The sequence below is a fragment of the Rhinolophus sinicus genome, linkage group LG15 (genome assembly GCF_036562045.2).
Source record: "Rhinolophus sinicus isolate RSC01 linkage group LG15, ASM3656204v1, whole genome shotgun sequence".
NCBI lineage: Eukaryota > Metazoa > Chordata > Mammalia > Chiroptera > Rhinolophidae > Rhinolophus > Rhinolophus sinicus.
The window spans coordinates 35571628-35597898 of NC_133764.1; the positions used below are offsets into that span (position 1 = coordinate 35571628).

A 26271-nucleotide genomic window follows, 5' to 3' on the forward strand; every position below is an offset into this window, starting at 1 on the left:
GATCCACAGAAACTGTGTGTCATAATAAATGTTTATTGCTTTGTGCTGCTAAATTTCATGGTAATTTGTTACACAGCACTGGACAGCAAATACATTTTTTCCTATCTCAACAGAAGCAGCATGCATAGCAGTTAAGAACACAAGTTCTGGAGTCAACTCACATCACTTACTAGCTATGGACCTTGAAAAAGTTACTCCAGCCTCTCTGAGTTTCTTCATTTATAAGCACATAGAATCACTGTCCCCATCTTATAGACCATTGGGTGGAGCACAGGAGTTAATACAGAATATATAACAGTCCCTGGCATCTAGTAAACATTAGTTATTGTTATTATGTGGGCGGGAAAACAGCTCCAGAGAGGTGAAGAGACATTTCCATGACTATACATCTCCATGGCTACTCAGCAGTTGGGCTGAGGGATGAACCCAGGTCTCCTGACTCCCTGTACAGTGCTCCTGGTTTCATTGAATGACTTCACTTCTAGCATCCCCCCACCTGCCGCAGGCCTTTTTAGTGGTGAAGCACTGTCAACAGCTGGCTGTGCATATTGCCCTGGGGTCAGGGGGACAGCCAGTCAGATCAGACTGTGGCCCTGGCCCTGGAAGGAGAACCCCTCAGCCCCTGCAGCAGAGATGTTAGACAGGCATGAAGGGCAGGCAGCAGCAGGCTGGGTACCCCCTGAGGGGGCTTTTCTGGATCACATTTCATTGCCAGAGCAGGTCCAAGGACGCAATGAGCCATTTCCAGCCATGGTTAGGAAATGGCTGGGAGAGCAGGACAACTGTTTTGAAATGTAATCCAGTATTAGAGTGAAAGGGTTGTTGGGAGTAAGTCTCTACTGCACGAGCTGCTTTGGTTTAAGCAGATCAAGATGACCTTGAATAAGCAGAGGCCCAGGAACCAAGGGCCCCCTAGAAAAAGCACCCACTTCCCTGTTTTCTCCGAGACTGCAGCTCAGCCCCACATCTGATAGCAGGAGGCAGCTAATGGGTGCAAGTGAGTGAGGCAACGGAAAAAAGAGCAGAAAGAAGAGAAGGCAGTGGCATTTGAATTTTACCTTTGAAAGAGCAACATCACCTATGAAAATTGGATGCAAAAACCTGCAGGTGTGCTTGTCACTTTCTAATGAAGCCTCATGGCCAGGTGTAACCCTTGTAAAACACCAAGGGAGGTTACTGGGTGTGATTTTCCCTAAATTGTCACGAAAGAGTGGCAGAATACGGCAGTCCCAAAATATGCCTCTTTAGCATAAGGATGATTTTGAGCTGATTATTTTGAGAAACAGCCTACTCAGGAGAAGCTCTGAAAGTAGTCAGTTACCCTTTTGTAAGGGAAATTCACATTTATAAAGGAAATCTCCATTTGTAAGTGTGTCTCCCTCTCAGTACCAGGAAGGATGGCTGTAAATCTTGAGACTCTTATCCAGGAAGAAGGCACTGATGTAAATCTTCGTAACAAATCTTATCGGTTTTACAATACTTTTCCTGGTCACCTCCCCTATACCTTTCCTTCCGTTGTCTTTAGCTGAAGGTGGTATTTAAGCCTGAGTTCTAAGCCATCTCTTTGAGTTACTCATTTTCCCCAGGGCCTTCAAATCCTGTGCGTCCAGCCAGTGCTTCTCAGGGCAGCGCTACCGACCCCCTCAGGACTCCACCCTCTGATTTACTCTTCTACTTGTCTCCCCCTCAAAACCTGTTCCCAGGAGTGCATGCATTTGATCAGACTGCTCTCCCACCACACACCCTCTGGTCCACCGCAGCTCCTCAGCCCATAGTTCCGCCCATCACTGTAGCCTCCTATGAAGCATCTGCTTGTAAATCACAAGAGATTTGTATTTCAGTGGCTCTCAAACGTTCTCAGACACAAGCATTACCTGGAGCAGTTGTGCATCTATAGAGTCTGGGTGGGTTCAGAAACCTAGAGTAATAATGAGCTCTTGGCGACTGTGATGGTGGTGAGCCTTGAAATCCAAGGAAACATACCCTCACTGGGATGATTTCAGACAGGGCTAGCAGATACTTGAGAAAGGGGCCGGAGAGCAAGACACGAGAGGGGCCTAACAGCCACTCCCTGATACTATCATCCCTTCAGCACAGGGCATGGGAGGGCGTGGGGAGGAACAGAGAAAGCTGCAGGCCCTCGGTTCCTGCAACACTTCCTCGTAGATCTCTGTGTGCCTCCTCACCCTGGCTCCACCCTTACGCCATCCTTCAAAGTCTTTCATTCTTGGAGAAGCAGGGAACCTGCCCACCACCTGTGACGACAGAATCCTTCACGGGGCATCCATGTTGTTTGTGTATTGCCTCTGATTCTGCTTTTTTCCTCTGAGCTGACTTGAACAATTCTTCGTTTAACCTTGCCTCACTCGTTCTCAAGGTCAGTGGACATCATGCCTCACATTTGGGGGTGGGGCGGGCAAGGATTTTGTAAAATAGGCTCTTAAGCTTCTTGGGGAGAGACTTGGGTTCAATAGTCCACAATAGGATCCAGAAATCTGCTTTTTAAACAAACAACTCTGAAACGGTGACTTAAGTTTGAGAAGGCCTAAGGATCAGCTTCTCCACCCTTTCTACGAGCTGCCTTCTCCCTACACAGACCGGGCAGCGGACGGAGATGAGGCTGGGCCAGGAGGTTTTGAATCACCAGGCACTTGGGCCAGGGGCTCTCAGATCTATGGTTTCAAGTAATCTCTACAGCAATCATGTGGCAGCCAATTATTATCCCATTTTACAGATAAGGAAGTTCTGTGCTCTTTGAACCACTCTGTGGCTCCTTTCAGTTCTAAAACGATAGGAAGTTAGAGCACCAGGCTTAACCTTTATATCCATCACTGTGTTACCTTGGGTAGGCTCTCTTCCCATCCTGGCGCCGTCCTGTTCCCACATGAGGCCAGCCACATCATCTCGGGACCAACTCTGAGGGCTCTCCAAAACCGGGCTAACCACAGGGCTTAATTTTGTTGTGAGGTGGGTTTGATTATGACTTGAATCTTTTGTCACCTAAACTCAGTCTTGACACTTTATTGTTTACACTGCAGAATCAAATCATGCAGTTTCAATTTAAAAAGAGAGAAAAGAGGCCCTCAGAGGAAACCCATCACTGGCTTTTACTGGAGGGACTGTGCCAGAACGCCTGCGAATGGGTTAATTTAGCAGGAGGGTATGAGGGCAAATTGTAAGACTAAAGGAAAATGACTATGGGCCACACGAGTGACAGCAAGAACCAAGGCTGTTGCATCAGAGAGCTGAAGTATAGACTATTTATGGCCAGGTCCCACTTTAGCCTAACCACAGCTGCTATTAAGACCCTCAAACACGCCATCAGTGGTTCTGGACTTTACATAATGACTGAACTCTGCCTTTTCATCAGAGGGGAGAAGATCAGCGTGGAAACCAAAAGGGCTGAAATTTCAGCTGCTGCCAGGCGTCCCGGGGCTCCAACACGCTCCCAGAATAGCACGGCTAGGTTCCCGGCAGCCTCGGGCTACTCCACAGCTGGGCTTCCGGTGAGGGAGCCGAGTCAAGCCCCAAGCAGAGCAGGGAACAGCTGGGACGGGGTACAACCCAGAAGCCAGCTGGCTGGCTGGCCCTGCCCTGCTGGAGGCACCATCCCTGGTGAGTGTGGGCACGTCTGGCTCTCCCGTGGCACCCTGGCTCTCCCCCCATCTCCTCGGTATCCAGGCTGAGTTCGAGAGTCAGGGGCACCCTCAAATCTCAGGGGAGGGGGGGTCTTCTGAATGCTGTTGAGTGAACTATGTTGGTGTCTGGCAAGGCTGGTGAAGGACTGAGTGGCCCGGAAGGCAGGGCAGTTTATAGTGTGTGCAGAGGGGAGGTGCTCATAGGGGCTGGTGGCCACCAGAACAGGGCTGGAGAAGGAAGAAGGGACAGAAAGGGAGACACACAGCCCTGCCACAGGCAGGACAACTGCCCAGCACGGCGCTGTCTTCCGAAGGTAAAGGGCTTGCTGGGAGAAGGGAGGGCAGCTGAGAAGGGAGGTTGCCCGCTTGACACCAGCCCTGCTGCGAGCATCCTCTTGTGCTGGCCTGTGCAAAGCCTTCATCTATTTACTCCTTCATAGATATTCCCTGAGGCCCCACTATGGGCGAGGCACCAAGGCAGCACAAAGAGGGATCAGGCACACGTTTTTCCTTCAAAGAGCTTATACCCGGGCTGGGGACATAAGACATGTACCTGAACAAACATAAGGCAGAAAACGAAGAGCTAGCCAAGAGATGAGCGAGCGCTCTGGGGTGTAGCACAGTGATATGCAAGTCCAACCGAGTTCAAATAAATGGGCTCTGATCCATGGCAAGTCACTTAGCCTTTATGAACCTCAGTTTTTACATCTATAAAATAGAGATAAGACTATCTGCCTTATTGAACTCATAGGGTTGTAAAGATCAAATATATATAAAAGCCACTTTGAAAATTGTACAGTGCTACAGAGGTAAGCTGTTACGGGTATGCATTATCAGACTAGCCAGCGTTGCCCTGAACTTCTTGGCCTGGGGTTCTGGGAGCCAGCGGGAGCCAGGAGCTGAGTGCTGGGCTCAGGACAGCAGCAAGGCCAAACCTACACCTTCCCCCGAGGGAAGGCTGATGGCCTCTCCCACTGCTTGGCCAGTCATTCCACTGATACTTACTGCCGACTTTCATTAATATGTATATTAATACAATATTGTAGGGGCTGCCAGGAAGAATAGACATAAAATCTAGAGTCCATTCTCCACTGAGCCTATCACAGAATTAGGGAGACAAGAGATCTATGCATGAGATATAACTAACAGTGCAAAGCAGTGCCAGGCGGAGGCTGAGGGAGAGCAGAGGGAGGACTACCGGGTGGGGTCACCAGCAAAAGTTTCTGGCTGGAGTCAAAGGTTTCAAAGGGGGATTGATTCAGAGAGGCAGGAAGGTGGGGGCCTCCTGGATTGAGTGGCAACAGTGAGTGAAGCAACAGGAAGGCAAGTGTGGTGGTCTGACTCAGAGCTGACCTCAGGCCCAAGTGGCCACTTCCTGTGGGGGAGAGGAGGAAGATGAGGCTGGAGCCCAGGTCGATGCAGGTTGCAGAGGCCTTGAATGCCGGGCCAGGGAGTTTGGTCTTTTCACTTAAAGGCAGTGGGAGCCAGGGAAGGTGTTGTGAGCAGAGTGCTGGGTTAAGTCGGGGAGTGTCCCACCATGTATGGGGGTTTCAGGGTGGCTGCAGGTGTTGGGGAGTGGTAGGAAGTCTGCACGCAGGGGTTATCAGTTTGGGTGTGTGTAGCTAGCTACTGGGATGAGGTAGAGGGTACACCCTGAAATGTTCTCAGATCTGGGGTAAGACTCTACATGAAGGTCTGGGGGAACTAAACACAACACTGTTTGCACATTTCTTTTTTGGTTTCGGAAGGGGAGGGTGGGTTGAGGGGCCTGAATCCTGGACTTTCAGCTTTGACCCTGGTTCCTAGATTCACTCAGTCTGTTGGTGGAGACTGCCCAGACCTGGGCAGCTCAGAAAATCCAGCCCTCTTCTTCCACAGGGAGTTGGTCAGTGGCCACTGAGCCATGGACAGGAGGGGGGACAGGGAAAGGATTTTGTGGCCACTGTGGGGGCTCAGGATCAGGTGACATTCCTGCAGGCTCTGCCCAAGGCCCACTTCCGGGTACATTTCCAGAAGGATCACCCATGGGCAACTGGTTGTGGTGAATGAGCATTACATTCACCTGTGCCCTGCCCCTGGCTTCCTGCTTCTTAAGGGGTCATGTTGGTACCTGGCTCCTCTCAGAAACCCAGGTGGCACCTGCTGCTCCAAGCAGGTAGTCCTAGGAGCCCAAGAGAAAAGGACACATATCCAGACACAGAAGCCTGGGCAGTAACCAGTTAATACAGGGGCCGGGGCAAGCAGAGGGCAAATGCAAAATCTGTTTACCAGCTGGTGGTGGGGTAGTCGGGGCCTGGCACTAGATTCCAGGCACCCACCTGTCAGGTAGCCAAGAGCCCCACCCTCAGCTCAGTGAGCAACTATTCTCGGAACTAGAACTATTCTCGCTCCACTGGCTGCAAGACCAGGGGTACTCCACCCCCTGGAAGGGGGAGCAGGCCTCCCACAGCCAGAGGAGGAAATGGCACCTGAAAGAGATTCTGCAAGCTGAAACTGCACTCCAGGACTCCTGCTCCCCAGGCAAAAGGGAAGTCCCTCTAGGGAGCAGAACTGACCCCTAGTGCTCCAGGACCCCAGGGAAGGCCCCACCCTGGATTCCGGACGCAGAGCTCTGCTGGCCCAGAAAGGTGGACTTCTTCACCAGGCACTGGGGCTTGCCTGCTTCCCAGGAAGGCTTGGCCCCCGTGGGCAGGGCAGATGCGAGCAGGTGCAGGGCTGTTTGCAAGGCCCCTGATGTGAGGGGAAGGTCTGCAGTGGGCTGCCCTCCAGGGGCTGTATCTCAACCCTTGCTGCTATTGTTTGGGTCATAGAATAATGGATCTGCTGTGGGCCAAGCTCTGGGCCAGATGCCAGGGACAACAAGATGTGAGACATGTCCCTGCTCTTGAGAAGGGCACAGTCTAATTGGGGAGACAATTTAGAAAGCTGATTACGATACACTAGGATCAATGAAAAATAAACAAATGTATAATCAGCCGTGGGTAAACAGGGCAGGTCACATAGTTCTTTCCTGGGAAGGGAAAGAAAGCTTCGCAGAGAAGGGGCACTGGAGCTGAGCTTTGATGTAGAGTTTAAGATTTTGGTCCAAGAAAGGGAGGTGGGAGGGAAAGGATGTTGGAGGTAGAAGGAACAATACAGATGAAGACCTAGAGCATGGCATGCCGAGGCTATTCTGATAAATAATAAGACAGAATCAAAAGGCTGTCAGAGAAGCAGCTTTTACAAGTTTGGGTGAAAAACTGTTAGGCCTTTTTAACTGACAGGACTAAGGCTCAGAGGGGAAGGACTAGGAAAGGAGAGTCTCACCCCTGGGCATCTGTAAGTGCCAGGTTTGTTTGAGGAACCTTTAAACACAGCTTCATCTAGATGTTACAACAAGATGTGGGGGTGGCGTTATACAGGTTTTAGAGGAAACTGGGGCTCAGATGAAGTGACTTGCTCAGGTCACACAGCTGGCAGGCGGCAGAGCTGCTCTTGACCCCTGGGCCTGGTCAGTACCTTAGACTCTTGCAGCTCAAAGAAGGAAGCAGTCCAATGAATGAAAGTAGTTTCAGTGGGCCAGCAGGAACTCAAGCACCATATTAGAGAAGCGAGGGAGAGAGGAAGATACTCCTTTCCAATTCATTCATCCCGGCTCTCTCTGAGCAGTGGGTGGGCAGTACCCATACGGGTCCACTTCTCCAAGTATTATTAGGTGAAAATGACATTCATAAAGGCTTATATGCCTGTGGGTTATTAAATTGGGTGAGGGGCATTTGGGGGCAAAGATGACCCTTTTCTTGGAAAGCCACATCACCTCCCACAGAACTTCCCTTCTAGTCACTCCAGGCCTGCTGTGCCCAGCAGCACCCACCACCCTCTGAATCACGGGGTGAGGCTCTCACCATGTCCACTTCCAGTCTCCCCACCTCTCACGGATCACAGGCTGGGGGAATAAAGCTGAGGGTGCGGGGATCCTGGAGACCTAGAGGCCCAGGCCATCCGCCCCAAGGGCCTGGCTTTGTTTTGAAGACAGATCCTGTTCCGCTGTGAGATGGGGAGAAAAGGGAACAAGCAAACAGTTCTCAGAAAACTGCCCTACATTTCCACTGCTATCTGCCGCTCAGGGCTGGCTGAGGGCAGAGCTCAGCCGCTTGGGTGTCCAGGCTTCTGTCCAAATGACTCCCAGTGGGTGGCCAGGCACTGGGTACCCCTACCTTCCCCCTTTCTGGGGCCAGAGTGAGGGGGAAGACTTGCCTCTTGGGAAAGGTCTCTGTAGAGTGAAGGGGTTCACAAAGTTTGAATGTAAACTGAGACAGATCTGCAATTCATCTGTCTCCGAGAGGTCTCTCTCAGACCAGTTCCCTCATCCCTTTCCCAGGGCTCTCTGAATTGGCTTGTCACTCTCATAAGCGACCCCTCCCAGCAAACTGATTTCAGCACTGGAAGCCTTTTTAATAAAGCCAGAGTGACTTATCCATTTCACCAGGTCTGACCAGCTGCTCGCCTTTTCGTGGTGGGCACCCAGCTGCCTGGACCTTACAAGCGTCTGCACACCCTCGCATGGGGGGGACCTGAGTTGTGGGGTGGGTGCTGTTGCTAGGGGAGGGAGAGCAAACGCACAACTGCCCCAGAAAGATGCTTTTCCTCTTCATATTGAAAAGAACTGAAACAATTCAGTCTTCGCCACGTTTCCGAGACCAGCCGGCGAGGGCAAGGCACAGAAAGGGAGAGACAAGGTTCTAGAAAACCTGGGCCCCACCGCCAGCTCCAGCCGCTAAGCAAACACTCCCTGCTGGCGTCCGAAAAGCCGGTGTGCGACGGCAGGAGCCGGCCAGAGGTTTATCGCTTCGGCAGCTCAGGGTGATTCGCGGAATTAGGCTGCGGGTTGTCAGAGACTGAGGCACTCAAACACCCTGGCAGGGACCCCTCCCCCATCCCTGCCACCCCCACCCCACCCCCAGCCGTGACCCGCTGCCCCCCTCTTCCCACCTCCGCTCCCCCCCCCCCCCCACCGCCCTAGCCCGGCGCTACAGGCTGAGCAAACACGTCCCGCCACCGGCTGGCTCCGACCGCGCGCCGCTGGCTATCCCCCAGGCAACTCGGCGTCACGAGAACCAGCACCCCGGAGACCCGGCGCCTTGCCCTCCCTCTGCGTCCCCTGGGCCCCGGCCAGGCCCAACAATCTCTCCCTTCCCCGTGCGCCGCGGCCCCGCCGGGCCTCCAGCGCGTGCTAACTAGGCCCCGCTGGGCGCCGGGGACTGCGCAGCCCACCTCGCGCAGAGCCCGCAGCCCCGGGGGAGGGCAGCTGAAAAATCTCCTGTTTACTGGGCCGGGGAAGTCCCAGCTTGGATTCGCTTCCCCATTTCTGCGGTTCCCTTTCTGCTGGTTATTCGGGCCGGAGGGGAAAGGGTGGCAACCGGCTGATCCACCCCGCGGCACGGATTAGGGGTGGGGCGTGGAGAAAGCTAGGGAGAGCCGAACTCGTGGAAAAGTCCCGGGGCCGCGGGAGGGGCAGGTCTCGGAGGCACGGCCCACGCGTCCCGCAGCGCAGAGACCGCAGGGGCCGGGTTAAATACTGTACCTCGGGGAACAGGAGCGTGAAGGCTAATTAGGACAAGTCAGAACAAAAAACAGGGACACGGAAAGGGGAGCGCGCGCTCAGAGTTGGGCCGACTCTGGGGGGAGGGTCGCAGGAAACCCAGGCGCTGGGTAGTCGGGCCCAGGGCGACATTTGCCCACCGTCCTGAGTGGTTCTGAGCTCAGCCCATCGCATTAGGGGCGCGCACTGTGGTGTTCCCACGCATACTTGGTGGCCTGGGTGCTGGGGAAGGACCACGCGTGCAAGAGCGGACACTCGGTGTGTGGTGTGTCCACGTGTGCAAGCTCGGGGAGGGGAGGGAGCGCAGCAGGCGTGACAAAGGCGGACTTTGTGTCTGAGAGTGCGCCTCGCTCCAGCCGGGAGCTGCGAACTGTGTCCGGTGGGTGTCTCACGGGAGAGCCAGGACGAAGGTGACAAAGGCTAGATGTACGCCACCGAGAGACGCACCAAGGCGGCCCCCGCGCGCGCGTGTGCGCCCGCGCTCTAGAAAATGCGAGGAGGGAGAGTCCGGCCCGCAAGGTGCGCTGGGTTGCACCCCAAACTGCTTTCGGGAGAGAAAGCTGAGTCCAGAAAGTGAGTGCGCGTGAGTGTGCGCGCGCCCGCATGCGGGGGCGTGGCAGTAAACAGCAACAACTCACTTGCCAGCTCCGCCAGAAACTCCGATCTCCCTCCCCGACCGGAAAGTGCGACTTGCCGGAGCCTGGAGGTGAGTCGGAGGGGGAGGGATGGGAGGGCTTTGTTACAGTGTAAACCGATTGCACATACCTGGAGCTGCGGTCGCCCGATAAGCGCCTGAATGGAGGTGATGTCACGGTGATGCAGGCGCGGGCCCACCCTCGCCGAGAGAAAGGAATCGAGCGCGGGGAGAGGCCAGCGCTAGAGCTAGCGACCGAGCTCCGCCAGCACAGCCACGGTCCGGGGAGAGGCAGGCCCCGCGCCCCGAGCCCCCGCCTGGGCCCCGCCACCCCAGGCCAGGGCTGGGCCTGGCCCTGCGTTCTGAGCCGAGTCCCTCCTACCTCCGCCCGCGCCCCGCCTGGGGCAGGAGTTGGCCCCAAACGCCGCGCCGTAGCCCGGCCGGCTGCGCGTCCCAGGTAAGGGCTGCTGCCTTCCCTCTCCGTCCTCCCCTCGGCCGCCCGGAAGAGTCGGGTCAGTCTGGCCCGGAGTGGGCGAGGGCTTAGCCCGGGGGGTGGAGAGCCCAGGGGCGGAGGACGCCACGCCAACAGTGTTCAGTTACAGAAACTTTCCAAACCGGACCCCGCTGGGGACTGCGGGTGCGGGAAGTCCGGCGCGGCGCTCCGAGGGAGGCGCGGGGGAGAACTCCCGGATGAGGGTCTCCAAGGGGTGCTCCCTCCAAACCCGCTGCCGCTCTGTGCGAATCCACAGTCAATAGTGACTTTGGGCAGCTGTCCTTTCCGCCGCCCGCTACCGTGGATGGGGAGGGCCGGTTTCTGTGGCCAGAGGAAATGGGGGAGAGCGGCTGGCTGGCTGCCCTGCGCCTTCTGTCCCGATGTCCGGGGGAGCGTCGGTGTAGACCCCAGTGGAGGACGGGAGGAGTGAAGAGGGCAACCCTCAGAATCTTCCTGCCACAAGTTTGGGGTTTCAGACAATCAAAGAGACTCTACTTCTGGCAGCGTGGCTTCTGGATCCCCTGCCCTCCCACCCCCAATGGCTTTTCCAGCCTCAGGTTGAGTAGCGCCCCTTCATCCCCAGGCCTGCAGTTTCATATCCAGGAAAACCCAGTCACTTAAGAACGCCAGAGTCTTGATCCTTAAAGCACAGGGACCAGAATATGTGGAAATATGGTTTTGTGCTCCTGAAGCCGCCCCCCGCCCCGCCATGAGCCATGATGTGTGGCTGGGGGTGGAGGAGGGAGTGCTAGTGGGGAACATTCCAGAACAGACCCTTGGTTTGGGACATCCAAGTTTCAGAATGCTCATGGAATTTTGGCCCATGAGCCCACCCTTGGTGTGGAGGGCCAGGCTGGGGTTCCAGGGTGCCTCCCAGCCCCTCAACCTGGGCACTGAGGTGGCTCCCTACAGGCACAGGCATCTCAGGTCCTAGAGGAAGGAGGAGGAGGGGAAGAGGTGGGAAGGCTGTCATTGGGTCCATCCATCTCTCCTGACAGGCTGCTGAGTGGTGACAGACAGGGAGGAAGGAGGATTCCTGGGTGAGCATAGGTGCGTCCAAGAGGGAGCTCTCAAGGGTCATGGCACCCTTGAAGGTAACCACTGGCTGTGGTCTGTATCTTACTCTGTGCCCCTAAGCCTGGAAGACTGACCAGGGCAGCAATGTGAAGCCCAGTGTGCTCTTTTCAGTATGGTTCTCAGGCCTTTGTGTGAATTGGGGGTGGGGGGTGAGGAAGTTGGTTGCTCTGGAAAGGTGAGAGGGCCTGGCTGCCTCATCCTCTCTGGATGCAGCCAGTCAGGGCTGGCTGGGCCTTGAACCCACCGGCACCCCTGAGGCCTCTCTGCTGCCCTGGAGAGGGAAAGAGGGCGGAAGGGGGTTCTGGAACTGGATTGGGCTGAGTGGCTGAGCCTGGGGAAAGGCTGGTTTCAGAGGTGATTAAAAATATTTGTTTGACTGATTCCAGGGAGGTGAGGCAAAGGGCCCTTTTGTCCAGAAGATAATCTGCCGCTGGGGCTGGGCTACAGCCATGTCAGAGGGAAACTGGTGGGACAGAAGGAGGGCCACCTCCCACTCCCACTGAGAACTGTAAAGCAGAAGATGTGACTCCAAAATGAAGGAGGCAGACCTGGGGTGGGGATAAGGGGGCACTGAGCGTGGTTAGGGAATGATTTTCAGATGCCTGCTGTGTTCAAGGCAAGGCTCTCAGTCCTGCAGGGGACGCGTCTTCTTCTCTATCCTCAGACCTAAGAGCCTGGTAGGGGAAGACACGTGCAAACGTGCTTCTAATGTTCAGGTCTCAGGAGACTCAGCCTAGAGGTTCAGGCTCTAAGGACCCATGGGAGGCAGAGTCTCCAGGCAGAGCTGGGTCCATTTTGTTGAAATCCTTTTCCCCTTCATCTTAAAAGGTAGCATCCGCAGACTGGCTGAATCTGGACTCCTGGAGTCATATTCTTCCGAGCTTCCTTCACTAAGTCTGCTGCTGGCTTCCAGGGGTCACTGTCCTAGGCAGTGGACAAGAGCCAGGTCCAACTGGCCTAATTTCTCCAGCCGAGCTGGTATATTCTTGCCCTTCCATTTACCAGGGATCAGAGAAGTGAGACATATTGGGGTGGGAATGGTTTGTTTCATGGGGCTGGTAAGTTTCAGGGCAACTGAGCAGCATGGTACCTGGATGGGGGAGCAGAGGCAATTTCTGGTTTCCTTCCTTGGAAGTTCCCTTGTTGGTGGGGCCGACAGACGGGAGACTTGCAGGGTAAGGTTCAGGACCAATGGCAAAGTTAAGAGGAAATCGGGGTGAGAGCTGTGAAGCTTCTCTGGCCCTGGCCTAGTGCGTGGCTTCCTGCAGGGTTAGGTGGGTGTGGGTCTAAGAGCAAGGTGGATCAAGGAGTGACCAGGGTAACCGGGTTAAATGGAACCTGGTGTATGGGTCCAGAAGGAGTCACCCCAAGATGTGCCTCTGTGGTGTGCAGATTTTTTTGAGCTAAAGGCAACTGTAGCCTAGCCACAGACTCAAGAGACACTTCTGCCCGCCCCTACCTTAACTACCTAAGAGAACTTGAATTAGGGGCCTCGTCCATAATAAATTATCAGAGATAACCTCTTTTGACCTATCTGTAGGGCAGGGCAAACCTCTGTTTGCTAAAGGTCTGCTCTTCTAATCATCCTGTGAATGAACTTTTGAAACCCTCGAGGCACCTTACCTCATTAGCTCAGAATGTCTTAAGTGCCGTGTTCCCTTTCTAACTCTGAGTCTCTTGTGCTTGGGAGTGGGGGTGGGAGGGATGGGGGGAGGGTCTCTGACTGTCATGTATACGGGGGTTCCCATATATATGTATATATTCAATTTGGTCCTTTCGCCAATCTGTCTCACGTCTATTTATTTGATTATTAGACCAGCCAGAAGAACCTTGAGGGTAGAGGAAAGTTTGTTCCTTCCCCACACTGGCTTGGGGTTTTGTAAGACGTGGCTGTTAACAGAAAAGAACTTGTATCATGGGTTTATTAGCATCCTTTCCCCCTATATCCAACCAGGCCTTAGATTTTATTTTGGAAAGGATCTTTCAGGTAACCCATTATGGCTTACCTTTGGTCTCGATCTTTAAACCGGGTGAATGTGCCCTCAACAAATTGGTTGCCTGGGCTCTTTGTGCCAGAGTCAAATCTTAAAGCCCAACCCTGGTTATGCCCCCACTGTACGAAAGACAGCCTTCAGTGGTTCCCCATCGCCTTCGTATAATGCCCCATGCTCCTTCCCTGTGGCATTTCTAATCTGACGTCAGCCAGCGATTTAGTTTATACTTGGTGAACTTGAGGGAAGGTGTTCATTCTGTCTTTTCTGAGCCCCTCAGCTGGAAGAGCCTCTTGTGTTCCTGTAGCACCTTTCTGTCCCCTAGAGATAAATTCTGTTGTGCAGCACTTATCTTACTCTTCCTAGTGTAATTTTCCTGTAGACCTATCTTATCTTTCCTATTAGATTTTTAAATACCGGCAAGTCAGGGACTGTGTTTATTCCTCTTTATATTTCCAAAGCTCTGAGAACAACTGGGCCTTGTCTCACAGATGCACAGTAAATATTTGCAGGTTTGGAATTATTGCCTGTTCTAAACCGGAACCTGGAAGAAGGAGGTAGGATGAAAAGCACTTGAAGATGTGCGGGTTCCCAGAGGCCAAGTCTGGGTGGCCATTCTCAGCATTCAGTGCCACAGCTCCCAACGTCACCTCGAGTTCTGGCTGCTTTACTGTGAGCCAGAGACGCCCAAGATGGGGTTGAGTGCATAGAATCTCATAACATATTACCTGTGAATTACCTCCTGGAGTCGTTCAATATTCTTTCTTACCCATTAGCCCTTCCTGACTCCTCTTTTCTCTTTCCAGCACTTGCAAATACTGTGTGTGCTTTATTGGTTTACGATTACACAAAGTCTCCCACAAAAGCTAATTTAAGTCATGACATAGGGGAAACTCGCTTTTACATTGGAAGTCAAGAGAGACTAGCTCTGTTACAGTGCCAGTTGTTTAGGAAAACAATAGTAAAATTCACATAAGAATGTTAATTTATTAAGAGTTAACGGTGATCACTGCGTAAAGTGTATAAATTTCTAATGACTCTGTTGTATACCTGAAACTAACATAATACTAGTCTATGTCAACTGTAATTGAAATTAATTTAGGAAAAAAATACCGTTAATGGGAAAAGCAAGCTTAATTGAAAGATGTGGCAGTAGCTGAGAAGACTGAGATACCTGAAATATTTTCAAGGGGCATGTAGGTTATCTTAAAGGACGTTGAAAATTGTTGATCTTTATTATTACATCAGTTTCACTTCATTTGTGAGTTTTATTTTCCCTGACTTAGTAGCAGTGTCCTTCCACTTATCAATTACAGAGAGACAATTTTTATCGACTGAGATTTAGGATTTTTGTTTGCCTATTAGAAATTAAGTAACCAGGAATGGTGAAAACATCAGGGAGTAAAACCTTCCCTCCACCCCACCCCCCAAAAAAAAACACCCAAAAACACACAAAGAGGAAGAGGTGGTAGGGAGGATAGAGCTGGATCATGCCATTCCCTTGCCAACCACTTGTGGTTGCTACCAGCCCAGGAAAGCTTGGGTGCTGTCTTTCTGGACAGTTCTAGGCCCAAGAGGTGAGAGGAAGAGGCAGGGTCATAACTAGTTAGTTGAACATACGGGATGATTTAAATGTGGAGTACCTGCATTTCATAGAATTTTAGAATTTATAACTTGCATTTTAGAGCATTTAAATTTTCTCTTGTCCAAGTAAATGTAAAGCCTTTGATTGGGAAAGACTGATTTGGTCTTTAATTTCTCTTCACCTGCCACATTCTTTATCTCCACTTCACACAGGAAATATCCAGTTGGTATTGAGAGAGGGTTGGTTTTCTTTGGTAAAGCTGACACCCGGGACAGGTCGATGAGCAGCTGGAGTAACAAGTTAGCTCCCTAGTGTGAGTAAAAGACGTCTTTCTTGCCTTCCAGCTACAATCCTTGAAAGTCTTCCATTATAGATTCATTCCTTTGGGTTTTACATTGCTCTTGCCTGGTTGTCGTTTTTTTTAAAATGTTAAAATGTTAGTGTCTCAGAGGAGAAGTTTTGCATTAAGTCATTAACGCCCTAGCTGGAAAATTAGTTTATTCTGAGACTTCAGCAATTGAGCTAGACAAAGAACTTTGGATTCTGAAGAGAAGCCTTGGCACTAAAAGTGGGGAAATGAAGGGCAGCAAAGGGGAGCGGTAGGGAGGACTCGGGAAAGTGCTGATAAACACAGCTTTTCCGCTGTCTTCATTTTCTCTGACTGCAGGGCAGGCCTGTCACAGGTACTTGGGGGTACTTGTTAAATATTTGTGGAATGAATGATGGAATGAGTGAACCTATGGCTGATTCATCACAGGGAAGGAGTTTAGGGGCGTAGTATGTGGCCGATTGAACGCTGGAAGTACCAGGGCGAGAGAGGAAGTGCTGAATGGGTGGCATAAGCTTGCTCATAAACCCCCTCACTCCCCACCCCCGCAGCTGCCAGCGCTCAGGGGATATTTGGACTCAGGTTATGGTTGGTGGAAGGAGGGACCTGAAAATTCAGTGACAGTTTTGTCCTCTTCCGTGACTGGGAATAGGGAGGACAAATGGGCTTCATCTCATTTGCCTCTCTGGTCAGTTGCTATGCCTCCCAGGAGTTCTGGGTTAAGAAGGATTCTGAAGCCCAGAGGAACAATCTTATGGTCAACTTGCGCTGCCTGCCCCACTTCAGGGTGGGAGAATGAGCACCTTGGGTGTCAGAGTCTGACTTTGGAGGACTGATCTTGCCTTTCTCCTTGTGTCTTTAGGGACCCAGTGGGAGCCTGGCCTGGGAGCCAGGATGGCCATCCACAAAGCCTTGCTGACATGCTTGGGACTGCCTCTCCTCCTGTTCCCAGGGGCCCAGGCCCAGAACCATGCCCCACCTGGCTGCAGCCCGGACCTCAACCCCCTCTACTACAACCTATGTGACCGCTCCGGGGCTTGGGGCATCATTTTGGAGGCCGTAGCTGGGGCGGGCGTCGTCACGACCTTTGTCCTCACCATCATCCTCGTGGCCAGCCTCCCCTTTGTGCAGGACACCAAGAAGCGGAGCCTTCTGGGGACCCAAGTGTTCTTCCTGCTGGGAACCCTGGGTCTCTTCTGCCTCGTGTTTGCCTGCGTGGTGAAGCCTGATTTCTCCACCTGTGCCTCTCGGCGGTTCCTCTTTGGGGTCCTATTCGCCATCTGCTTCTCCTGCCTGGTGGCCCACGTCTTTGCCCTCAACTTCCTGGCCCGGAAGAACCATGGGCCCCGGGGCTGGGTCATCTTCATCGTGGCTCTGCTGCTGACCCTAGTGGAGGTCATCATCAACACGGAGTGGCTGGTCATTACCCTGGTCCGGGGAGGCGGCGAGCACGGGCCTCTGGGCAACGGCAGTGCCGGCAGGGCCGCGGCCTCCCCGTGCGCCATCGCCAACATGGATTTTGTCATGGCGCTGATCTACGTCATGCTGCTGCTGCTGGGCGCCTTCACGGGGGCCTGGCCCACCCTGTGTGGCCGCTTCAAGCGCTGGCGTAAGCACGGGGTCTTCGTGCTGCTCACCACGGCCATGTCCATCGCCATCTGGGTGGTGTGGATTGTCATGTACACCTACGGCAACCAGCAGCACAACAGCCCCACCTGGGACGACCCCACGCTGGCCATTGCCCTCGCTGCCAATGCTTGGGCCTTTGTGCTCTTCTATGTCATCCCCGAGGTATCCCAGGTGACCAAGGCCAGCCCGGAGCAAAGCTACCAAGGGGACCTATACCCCACCCGGGGCGTGGGCTATGACACCATCCTGAAAGAGCAGAAGGGCCAGAGTATGTTTGTGGAGAACAAGGCATTTTCCATGGACGAGCCAGCCTCAGGTAGGTCGCGGGACACCCTCCCCATGACTCCTTCTTTTGTTCCACATCGTTTACTGCAGGACAGGGGCTGGTCTAGAGCAAAATGGAAGGTTCTGGAGATTCATCTACAGTGTTCTGCCTTAAAGTCCCTAAATTCCATTTTTTGAAAGGTTTTTTTTTTTTCTATACTCCTGTAATGCATGAATATATTTTCGCCAAAAAATTTGAAACGTTGCAGATAAAACAAATTTCTCCCAATTTTTTCCACAATTCTACCCCATTTCTTCCTGTTCATCCCAGAACTGACCAGTGTTGATTGGTATTGTACCGTCACGTGCCTCGGTTTCCTTATTTGTAACATGGAGATAATAATGGCTCCTGTTTCATAGGAGTTAATTCATGGATGTACTTGGCACTTGGAAGGTACTCTAAAAGTATTAGCCATTAGCTGTGTGTAATACTGTTATTTTACTATTGTTATCAGTATCCTTCATTAATGTACATATCCACAGTTGTCTTAGTTTCCTTTAAAAATCTTTTCAGTTATATTTTTTTCTTTTTAATGAAAGCGCTCATGCCATGCACTGATCTAATAAGCAGCGCCCACTATCCAGCCGGCTTGTCCCCAGGCTCCTGCCCCAGCTCTTTGTTAATGGGACAGACTTTCTTGGCAGAGTCCAGCACTCCATGGTGGTCAGCGCTCCCCTCCCCACCCTTGCCCCTGGGGGTGGAAGAGGCAGGAGGGGGTGTGGAGCCTCTGCAGCCTGTGCCAAGCCCCCCTGGGGAGGCAGGAATGGGGGTGGCCTTTCTCCGGGACACTTGGCCAGATGAGCTCCCAGTTCCCCAAAGAAGGAGTATTTCTCTGGCACTTGTGAACTGCGAGGACCGCTGGCATTTCTTGAGTACTTGCTGTGTGCCACGTGCCTTTCCTGATGTGTCCTGTTGCTTGTGTTGTGCATGCTTTCTTAGCAGCCTCTTAGCAGGCTGGCTACAGTCTCTTTATCTGACATGACTTGGAAATCGAGAGGTGCAGCCTCAGAGCCCTGCCCCCGACTCCAGACTGCTGACTAAGCTGTTCAGGGGCTTAAGACTTTACCTGCCTGATTGTCAAGTGCCAGCTCTGAGGCCTCTGCCAGAGGTCAGAGTCAGAAGCAGGGAAAGTTCCTGAATCGGAGAACTGTCTCCCTGCCTCTTCTCTACAAACTGAGATCTCCGTAATCTCTGCTTTGAGGAGAGTAGTGACCCTTGTCCTACCAGGCACTTGCTCTTTGATCTGCCCCCCAGGGTGGCCCCTGGCATGCACAGTGGGCCAGTTGAGGGTGTGTGAGGTGAGGGACAATTGATGAGGCTGGCAGGAGAGAGGGGCTTGTGAACAGTGTTGGGAGGAGCTTCTGCCGCCCCTACCTCTGATCTCACCCCGTGCCTATTTGTCAGGGCCAAAGAGTTCCCAGCCTTTGTCCTCTCAAGGCAAACACTTCTGGGGCCGTGAGGGTTTTTTTCCCCGAATGGAAAAATCAATCCAGTGAACCCGGCACTTAGAAGCCCAATATAGTTGTGGTCCCTCAGAGCTGTGGGGCCATCAGCCTGCAGGAGACAGACATCCGCTGCCCCTGCCCTCGCAGCCCAGCCTGCTCCTGGGTCCCAGGGTTGGTCAGCAGTTTTCCTCAGACACCCTGGGAGCGCCCAGCAGGGTGGAATACATCAGGAAACCAACACACCGAAGGCTCCTGGAGCTGAAAATAGTTCTGGAGACTTGCCCAGGGGCCGCAGGACAGGATGTGCATACAGTGCCCCTGGGGGACTCTGGACTGTGGGTCCTGGGAACTCAGCACCAGCTGTGCCCTGAAGACATAAGGAGTCTTGGGCTATGGGGTCTCTGCTGTTTATGTCCCAGCGCCTGGCAGCTGGCCCACAGCCGTAGAGGCCAGAGCTGGAGGCTGGCCATCTTGGAAGGTGGCCGAAGGCCCATGTGCCCCTTGTGGCCTCTGGCCCCCAGGGCGGATGGAGTATGAAGGTTGCTGACAGGAACAGTTTTCTGAGCTGACTGGTGAAGGGGGGGAGTCCCACACTACAGGAAAGCCCGAGGGAAAGACAAGCAGCATCGTGCTCCCCATGCACCTGAGCAAAGGGGTGCTGAATTCTGGAGGGGCCCCACACCTACGGCCTCACCCCCAAGCTGGCCACCCCTGGCCAGGCTCCCTCCCTGGGTTAGATGTTACCCCTGGGGGTCCTAGTCCCCTCTTTTGTCTCCCTGTCCCCCGTGGAGCCTTGCTCGAGTGTGTGAAAGGGCGCTGAGAGCCCAGCCCCCAACCATTCCTGTTTCCTTGCAGCCAAGAGACCAGTATCACCATATAGTGGGTACAACGGGCAGCTGCTGACCAGTGTGTACCAGCCCACTGAGATGGCCCTGATGCACAAAGGCCCGGTGAGTGGGGTCCCGGGGTCCCCATGGCCCTGCTGGGGCCACAGAGCCCAGCCTCAGTGGGTGGGTAGAGAGGGCCATGTGGCCAGTGCAGGGTGGGGTAGAGGTGTAGGGACAAGGCAGGTGTCTCCATTTAGTACGGCAGACTCGGGGACCCCAGAGCCCCGGCTCTGATGCCCTTTTGCTGGAGTTGATGCATTCACGGCCTTCAGTTACACCTTGTCATTGGGGCGTCACACTGACTGGGGTTGCATGCTGTGGAGAGTGCTGGACGGGCTCTTTGAGCTGGTGGCAGCTACTCGCTTCACCCTTAGCAGTTTAAGGTAGGTGTCATTCTTGGTGGCCCCAAAGGGACGGAGGGCCAAGTAGCAGGTCTGGGAAGGTATTTACTCTTCAACCACAGCTGTCCCAAGAGGGCCTCAGCTCCCCTCCCCCTACCAGCAGGCAGCCGCTCTCGACCTCACACCTCCCCTGGGTTCTGGAAACCAGATGCTCCATTAGGCAGGGAGGGGGTGGGAACAGGAAGATGGTGAGTTAAATGCACTCACTCCATATATGTTCCTCCTCCGGGCCTGGCAGTCGCTCTGGGGAGAGGTCAGTGACCTGCCTTGGCAGGATGCTGGGAACAGGAAGCAGGGAGGTCAGCAGGGTGGTGTTCTCATCCCTTCCCCCTGTGAGCTCCGGGGGCCGGTGAAGCAAAAGTCTCTGAAACTGCCAACCCCAGCCCTTCTATCTCCCTAAGCCTGAACCTGCCACCAGCCAGGAGCCGGGATGGGCAAAGGAGTGTCTGAAACATGAGGGAGTCCTCCAGGCCCGAGCCACCCAGAGTGCCCTCACCTTACCACCCCTCACTAACAGGAAGGGGCTGGGAGAGCTGGACCAGCAGTATCACAGTGATTCTGAAAATGCGGTCCCCAGACACTCAGCATTACCATCACCTGGGATCTTGCTAAAAATGCAGATCGGGTGGGGCTAGTGGTGTGAGGGAGCCATGGTTAGCATCTCTTCGGTGACATCACCTTGATGACTTAGAATCTGCCGTGATGGGCGTAACCACGTACAAAGACCTGCAAACACTGCAGATCGGGCTTCCTCCCTCCCCACCCCAGTTGTTAAACATTTACCAGCCCCCACAACTAGGTGTGGATGTGGCTTGACAAATAGTCCAGATGATTCTGGTTCAGACCAGGTTTCAGAATGCCCATCTGGACGTTCCAGGAGCTACAAGGGGAGGGGGAGTTGGAGACCACTGGGACAGATCCAAGGCCACTTGGCGCCCTGGAGCTGCAGGGGGTTGGTGGCAGCTCTTTCCCTCCAGATAAGGCAGGTTGGGGCCAGGAGTTCACCTTCTCTCCAGGGTGGCAGCTGGGATAGGTGCCTCTGCACCTGATAGCTCTGTCTCAGCCACATAAGAACAGGACCAGTGCAGCTCTAACCACGTTTCAGGCAGAGAATTTGGGTCTCCAAAACCTTAAAACTCTCAAACGCAAAACCATTCGGGATTTAAGTCGCAAATCAGATGGGCCGGCCCAGACTCCTGGATAAGAAAGAAATGTGTGGGCATTTCCAGGGCCTGACAGAAGCGCGTGTCCTTCACCAGGCACACCAGCAGCTATGATGCTGTTGGGTATTATCGTGCTGTTGGGGGGACTCAGGTAAGAGAGTCTTGGAGGAAGGGAGTCTGGGAGTTCCAGACAGGTGACAGCAGCTCAGTGCGGTTCACCTTCCATTGGACCCCAAGGTTTGAGGAGACGGAGGGGGCTTGAGAGAAGAGGCTTCATCTGAAAGGGTCAGTCTCTGAGTGAAACCCCAGGAAATGGAGGGGAGGGGAGGGAGGGGAAAGGAGTGGAGGGGAGGGCGCCTCGTTCGAATGCTCAGAGGCCTGGCCCTCTGCTGGGTAAGATAAGGGACTCAGGTCAGAGGTCAGGCCCTCCACTTCCAGAGGTGGAGTTATCCATCCAAGCCTGACCCTGGGGCCTGTCTGTGGAGGACGGGGAAAGGGGAGCTGGCAGGCACAGCCCTGCAGGAAGCGGCGTGTTTGTGCATCCGCCCTGGCGGAACCTGGCTGTGAGACCGCCTGTTCTTCCTTCCAGTCCGAAGGAGCTTACGACGTCATCCTCCCACGGGCCACCGCCAACAGCCAGGTGATGGGCAGTGCCAACTCAACCCTGCGGGCTGAAGACATGTATGCGGCCCAGAGCCACCAGGTGGCCACACCGCCAAAAGATGACAAGAACTCTCAGGTCTTTAGAAACCCCTACGTGTGGGACTGAGTGGGCGCCAGGAGGCGACAGGCAGATGTGGGAAGGGCCCTCGGGACCTGGCCTGGGCCAGGTCCCCTCTTGCTGACTCAGGGCAGCTTGTGCCTCAGCCGTGGGGCCCTCCCTGTCGGCCAATGTTTGAGTGGGTGACCTGGGTACCCCCACCCACTCCTCAGTGTTTGTGGAGTTGAGGAACCAACCCCAGCTTCATGCCAGGGTCCCCTCCAGTGGTCATGCTCCAGCCAAATAGTGTTCTTGGGGTGGTGGCCTGCCAGTGCCCACATTCTCTAGAGTCTTCGTGGAGATTCCTGCAACCTCGAGAGATTTCACAGGCGCTTTCTGTCCGGGGTCTTGCTCCTCTGTGAGGAACAAGGTGCCTAATAAACACATTTCTGCTTTAGTAACCCTTCCTCTGGGAATGTCGTTTCTGACCCAGGCTCTTGGTTTCTGGTGAACTGCTCCTCCGTGAATCTGCTGTGAGTTTTCCTTCTGTGCAGTTAAGTGGCTGACGCCTCTATCCAGTGAAGGAATCTCCAGCTGAGCCACTGTCCCTGTCTGTCCTGTGTGCCCACAATGAACTTCTGGGCCAGTTCCCGTCTGGGGTCTAGTCCAGCATCTGAGCTTGTCTGAAAGCAGGCAGCTTTGCTCTGGGTTCCCCTCCACTGGCCATATGTGGGGACCCCCCCAGTAGGCAGTCCAGTCAGTGGAAGGCGTGTGTAAGGGGATACAGGCTAACTTCAGCCCTTCTCGGCGGGAACGGTGGTTAAGATCCTTTAGGAGACGAGATGGAAGGATCGCTGTGCTCCGTGCTCTTAAATCACATTACGAAGTGGGTTTATAAAGTGGAAAGGACCAGGCCAGGCTGTGGTTGGTTTCACTCCTGGGAAGGATTTAAAATGCTCCTTTGCCCAGGATAAAACCTTTTCACATTAGCTCATTGTCGGTCTCCCGACTGCTCGGAAAGGTGGACTGGACAGTATTCTCCTTTCCAGATTCGAGAATCCCAGAACTGTATCATTTTAGGGTAAGAAGAGGCCTTGGGGTAAGTTAGGGGTATTGTTTTCCTGCCCCCTCTTTCAGGTCAGCAGACTGACCCAGAGTCCACACAGCCTTTAGAAGTGGCCACACCCAGACCGGCCAGGTTTTCTCGAGACCCTGACATCCAGTGGTCCTGGGACAGTCTGTGGGCCCCAGCGGCCTGGTCGTGCGTGATTGGCAGTGTCCTGACCCTTGGACACTGGCTCCAGGCTGCAAAGCCCGCCCCTCCCAGGCTTGGGAATGTTTCTCCCTAACTAACCAGAAGCTATTTTCTGACACCGGTTGTAGGAAAAAATGTTTCTGTTGGAAAGGAGAGAAAGGTTGCTGGAGAAAAAAAAAAATCAAACTTCACCCAAGCTTTTCCTTCTATGTCAGATTGCACCAGCCCCCCGGGGACTCCAGCGCTGTTTTTAGTATAAACTAGTCCTTGGGCCCCGAGCGGTAGGGTCCCCTTTGACTCTTGTTCTTTCTGGTTACTTTAGGCTCAATCCCCACAAAATAGAACGAGATGGTAGACGCCCTGTTCCCTGGACTACACATCGTCCTGATGTCCTCATTCCTGTGTCCAGGCTGGGCAGGGCCCAGCACCTTTCCTGCCCTTGTCATTGGAGCTGGGAGGGTCCGGAGGCCACCGACCTGGAGCAGTGGACTGAGGGGGGATGGTCCTGTGAAACCCCGAGGCATATGGCTGGGGCTGTAGGACCACCCCCCTTCCTGCCCTGCCCAGCCTCTCCTGGTCCCCAAGTGACTGAGGCCACAGGGAGCTGCCTGCATACCAGCCTGCCTCCAGCCCCCTGGTGACACCCTCCTCCCACATCACAGTCCCGGTGTCCTCATGCTGTGGCTTCCCAGACGGCCATCCACAGATGCTCTTGTCTTCATACCGCGGGCCTTGCTGGCCGTCTTTTGGTGTCCAGCATCAGCTTGCCCCTCTCTGCGCCTCGGTGAATCCAGGTGAACCTCCTCTACGAATCTTTGGAGCCACACCGTGGAGGAATTTGGTCCTGGGCCTTCTGCCACCACTTGGACTGTGGAAGGCCACTGAGCTGGGGCAGAGCTCATTGGAGGCCTGGACAGACAGCACTCCACTTCATGGCCTGTGGGTCTGGGATCTGAGCCCCAGTGGTGCTTCACTCCGTGCCCCGTGACCCCCCTCCCCATGCCTTCCCCACCTTCGATGAACTGGGTCCCATGAAGACACAGGATGGGGGTTGGGCTGCATTCTCAGGGACCAGCTGAGTGTCTAGGACCACGAGCCCTGGAGTCTAGGCCTCTTCTAGGACAGACCTGTGGGGTTTAGGACTGAACATTGTACCTTTTCTGGATGGGCAGAAATACAGGTTTCTACCTCACCTTGGGCACCTGTACATGCTGCCGCTGCTCCCCTTGCCGAGGATGTGCTCCGGAGGGTCCTGACGGCCACCAGGGAAGTGAGGGACATCTGTGGGACCTGCTTGTTGCTGGCACCAAGGACAGATGTGCACAGCTCCAGACTCGGGAACCTCTCTAGATGGGTCTCCCTGGCTTTTCCCTGTCCTCTGGTACCAGGCAGAGCAGGCTCGTCTTGGGGGGGCTCCCAGGTGTGCCCCTGGTGCTCAGGTCTCGGCCCAGCACCTCGGTGCCAAGATGAGGGCGAGGACAAGAGAAGTGGAGGTGAGCTGGCTTGTGCCCAACCGCACCCTGTAGTCAGTCCCAGCTCCAGTGCCACCCTCCTGCCCCCAGCAGCCTGTGCCTTAGTCACTGGAGTATTTCTCCAGAGCTAGATGGGTGAACAGGCCCCGTAGATAGAAGTAGGGCTATACATCCACGTAAGACAATCCCCCATTGTACAGGGCTGCTCAGTTCCAAGAATGGAGTATAACTTCCCTCTGATGGAAGGGAAGGGGAAGCTCGGTGCACCTCAGACGTCTCTTGATCTAGGCTAGTGGCCCCAAGATCCCTTACGGTGAATAAAGGCACTACCTTGCTTTTTGAGGTGATAGTCTCACGTGAGTTGTTGCAGCGCCAAGCGGCCACGGAAGTGGCCTGCAGTGAATGTAGGTTTGTTCATAGTCTGCGTCGCCTGGGGTCCTGCTGGGGAGGCTCCTAAAAGATGCAGGCCTGCCCGGATTCAGGTATACCTCATGCCCCTGCTCACTCCAGCCCTTCCCAAGTGGAGAAGACAGAAGTGGTCCAGCTGCATCACAAACAAGCTTTGAATGGACGAAAATCAGAATAGGCCAGAACCCATTGCAGGTAAGGTCAGGCCAACACCTTGGTGAATTTCACGCCCACTCTGTCAAACCGTGTAGCTCAAAGCAGAGTCGTTTGGACTTCATAAATGCTAGGAATTAAAAGACCTTGTCCTCCATTGGTGAGGAATTACTACCCCTGAATCTCTGTGTCCATTAAGAATTTTTCTGGGATTTATTAATAATATATATTTTTAACTGTTATACCTTGGCCTTCTAGACCAAGAAAGGCTGTTTGATTCCAATTAACCGTTTTCTGGGTTGGGAATTTATTCTAAGAGGGGGAGCCAGGTCTCCCAAACCAGCCAAGCCTCAGAGCAGTGCCGCAGCCCCCACTCCCACCCCAACACACAAAGTCTGGGGATGAGCAGGAGAGGGGACAACCCTTATAGTCCTGCTGCCTGGCATTCTGGGGCGACACTGGGGTGAAATGCCGGGCTCATGGGAAGATACACTGGGGCCAGGGGATGGTCTGTATCTTCCCTGGGTCAGGAGGGCTGACAAGTACCACACCCAGCATTCAGTTTGCACATGTGGTTCCAACACTTGTTTAGGGCCCCTCACCACTCATATAAGAGCAAGAAACAGGTTAAATGACTTGCTCTGGTCACGCATCTAGTGAGGGCAGCTGTAAGGTATCGTCAGCTCTCCAACCCATTCTCACCGAGCCTAAGCATTTTCTCTAGCCCCACGGGGATGTGGTCAGGCGCAGGTGCTGGTGACCAGACTTTGTTTCCTGTCTGCTGTCTGCACTCTGGGCCATCCGGAAGCTGCAAACCCCACACACAGCAGCCCATGAATTATTTAGCATCTGCGCCAGCCTGGTAATGCTCTGACCTCATCCTCCTTGGGCTCAGGGCGCGGCTCTGACCTTGGTCTCCTTGCAAGGATGCTGATAGGAGGAGGCTGGAGCAGTGCGTCCCTCTGTGGAATGCTGGTGACTGAAGGAGGGGACAGCAGTACCCTTGGGAGGAGGCGGGGGCCAGAGACCAGCTACCCTTGTAGCATGAGGCAGGTCTGCAGAGGAGAGAATATGACTCAGAAATCTGTTGGCCATGGACTCAGATC

The 26271-nt window shown here is 54.0% G+C and overlaps 2 protein-coding genes across 7 annotated transcripts in view; one reads left to right on the top strand and one right to left on the bottom strand.

Moving 5' to 3' along the window:
- Nucleotides 1-10118, bottom strand: part of BTBD17 (BTB domain containing 17) — a 51292-nt gene extending 41174 nt beyond the window's left edge. Inside the window, exon 1 of the mRNA XM_074319943.1 lies at nt 9985-10118. The gene's annotated coding sequence lies outside the window, so the exon portion shown is untranslated. The remainder of the gene's footprint in view (nt 1-9984) is intronic.
- On the top strand, nt 2256-24946 carry GPRC5C (G protein-coupled receptor class C group 5 member C). 6 transcript variants are annotated; one of them, XM_074319942.1, is made up of 5 exons: nt 2256-2377; nt 16190-17272; nt 19582-19676; nt 21767-21916; nt 23455-24946. In XM_074319942.1, exons 2-5 carry the CDS (start codon nt 16222-16224, stop codon nt 23485-23487), a joined length of 1329 nt encoding a protein of 442 aa, XP_074176043.1. In that variant the 5' UTR covers nt 2256-2377; nt 16190-16221; the 3' UTR covers nt 23488-24946. The 6 variants fall into 6 exon arrangements, with proteins under 6 accessions (XP_074176043.1, XP_019596004.2, XP_019595998.2 ...); XM_019740445.2 differs by lacking the exon at nt 2256-2377 and adding an exon at nt 3489-3615; XM_019740439.2 differs by lacking the exon at nt 2256-2377 and adding an exon at nt 8747-9925.
- Nucleotides 24947-26271: the final 1325 nt, after the last annotated feature.